General features: G+C 47.4%; 1 protein-coding gene across 1 annotated transcript; it reads right to left on the bottom strand.

Annotated features, from left to right (window-relative positions):
* Positions 1-237: 237 nt before the first annotated feature.
* On the bottom strand, positions 238-2,377 carry LOC5568625 (cytosol aminopeptidase). The gene is made up of 5 exons (XM_021847054.1): positions 2,070-2,377; positions 1,892-2,010; positions 974-1,835; positions 664-913; positions 238-604 (listed from the first exon to the last, which is right to left on the bottom strand). Exons 1-5 carry the CDS (start codon positions 2,169-2,171, stop codon positions 330-332), a joined length of 1,608 nt encoding a protein of 535 aa, XP_021702746.1. The 5' UTR covers positions 2,172-2,377; the 3' UTR covers positions 238-329.
* Positions 2,378-2,679: the final 302 nt, after the last annotated feature.

The raw sequence follows: 2,679 nt of genomic DNA, 5'->3' as shown, positions 1-2,679 counted from the left end.
TTGCTGATTATCTACTTTGCTGCTGATTCGCATACGCGCACGCGTCGCATGACGCTTTCACTCGTGCTTGTTCTGCGCGGCGTGTGAGGTAAGACTAGTCGAATGAGGCTCGCTCCCATTTTTTTTTCTCACGTCACTCGCGGTGAGAGCGACTCATCTCGACTAACACGCCGCGCAGAATAAGCACAACTATGGCAGCCCCATATTAATTTAAATTCTAATAAAGCTAACAATTCGTTTTTACTATAAGAAACTACATTTATTTAAACATATATCAAATAAATAAACGAGCACCACACTACGTCCGATGTCCACTTCACATAAGTTCCCTAATTTGCACCGCACGATTCCTTCGAAAGGCTCTTCACCTGCTCATCCGGGCATGCCATCTGGTACAAGAACTGCACCAGCGTCCTCGTTGGTCGGCCAGTCATGCGCTCTTCCGCGAGGTACGGAATACCGACTCCTTTCTTCAGCATTCCGACGCCGGTAATGTCCAGATGAATCCAGTCCACGCACGGGACAAACTCTTTCAGGAATGCGGCACCCAAACAGGCACTGCCCTTGCCCTGGCCAGTGTTGCTGATGTCCACATTCGTATAATCTGTAGAAAAATGAGATAATTACCTATTTTCAATAGAGATGGGTATGGTATGATTATACTTGTAACTTTATGCGTGTAGTACTTCCACAGGGGCATTCTCCACACACGGTCTCCGGTGATGGCTCCGGCTTTCTGCATCTGCTTCCACAAGAAGTCCGAGTTGGAGAATACTCCACTGGCGGCTCCACCCAGTGCGTGTGTTACTCCATTCGTAAGCGTCGCAACGTCCATCACCACCTTGGGTTTGAATGTATTCTGGCCGTAGATGAACGTATCGGCCATGATCAGACGTCCTGCATTGCTGGTGTCCTACAAATGATTATTATTAGAAGCATGTTCAATGGTTATTGAGATTTCCTATCAACTTACGTGTATGGCAACCGTCTTTCCGTTAAGGGTAGTAATGACATCTCCCGGCTTGAATGCCATTCCTGAAGGCATGTTCTCACACAGTGGGATGAGGCCTACTAGATTGACCGGAAGTGAAAGCGCTGCCGCGGCTCGAATGGTGGCAACGATGGAGGCCGCTCCGGACATACTCGCACGGTACTGTGACATACCATGCGGCTCCTTCAGGCATAAACCACCACTGTTGAACGTAATTCCTTTGCCAACCAGCATAATCGGACGTCCTGAATCGTGTTCTCCACAGTAGCTGATTTCCAGGAAGATTGGTGGTTCACACGAGCTCTTGGCCACCGCCAAGAAGCTGCCCAGGCTTTTCGACTCAATCCAGTCCATGTTTCTCACCTCGGTGCTAACTCCACATGGGCAAAGAGCGTCCACAGCTGCTTGCGCAAAGGCCGTCGGAGTGATCTGATTTCCCGGTGCATCGGATAAGCTTCGTGCTAGATTCTGCGCATCAGCTTTGAACAAGCCTCTCGTCCATGCATCTCCGTCCGGCGAATCGAACAACTCCAACTTCGGCGTTGGAATCCGCTCCGACTTCATTCGATTGGCCTGGTACTTCCAGGTGGCAAGACCGCTTCCTTCCGCTGCTTGTTCTGCCGCTTGCATTGGGTCGACTGAAATCCGGGAACATCCTTGCTTCGCTAGACACTTAGCACCTACACCAGACGCGATACGAACGTTCTCGAGGCCTTCGTCCAGCTGTTCAAGCTCATTGTACCCGAGCCCTTCCAAACCGAGTCCTACAACGGCCACCGAACCGAAGTCCGGATCGATGTTGTTGAACACCTTGACTTGTCCAACTTTTCCTTTCAGATTTGACCTGGAATTGAAAGGATTCGTAATGTTGATTCTGTTACCAAGAGAGGAGAAACCTACTCTTTGATTAGATTTACGAGCTGTCCTTCCGTTTTGGCATCGAAATGGCCGGCCACTGGAGTCAAGCGAGGCTCGTCCGTTTCAATTTCCTGCTCGTACAGGCCCAGAACCAATCCTTTCTGGAAATTCAAGGAAATGTTGAAGTCTTCGGACTGGATCAAACGGTTAACCAACTCACCTCTGCCCGATTTTCTCCGATGTTGGTGGAAAATTTGCGTCGCAGGAGAGCTCCATATGCATTCCGGAAGGCACGCATCGATTGCAGGGCAAAAACGACCATTTTTCCTACTTTCGATTTCGGCTGACCACTGGATCACGATTGGCTAAAAATTTCGAATCTTGAGGATAAAGAGGGAGCGACCTGCTTCTGCTTCTTGACGGGTGCGTGAAAATTTTCCTAATGACCGTTTGCTGCGAGGAAAATCTTGGATTGCTTCGATATGACGATTTTCCAGGGTTACTTTGTCGGCAATTTTCCTCCACATATTGAGAGCTTTTAAATTAGTAAGACCCCATAAACATGAGCCTAATAAAATGTATAATTAGTCGAATACAATACAAAACCGTAAATGGAAAGCGGTGAAAATCGTGTTCAGGGACCCCGGGGGAATTGAAAATCCGGAATTAGTGGGTCTTTCACGTTTAGACTTTTTATGGTAATATTTTTAAAGAGTATTGATTCTTCTTGAATGTTGGAAAGAATTGTTACAAGCTACAAAAAAATACTACTGTTTTTCCAATAAATGTACTGTGTATAAGTTTTAATTTCAGTACCATGTTCAACTGGC

The sequence above is a fragment of the Aedes aegypti genome, chromosome 2 (assembly GCF_002204515.2).
Source record: "Aedes aegypti strain LVP_AGWG chromosome 2, AaegL5.0 Primary Assembly, whole genome shotgun sequence".
Taxonomy (NCBI): Eukaryota; Metazoa; Arthropoda; class Insecta; order Diptera; family Culicidae; genus Aedes; species Aedes aegypti.
The sequence above is the reverse complement of the archived record's forward strand: the minus strand, read 5'-3'. Positions and strand labels throughout refer to the sequence as shown.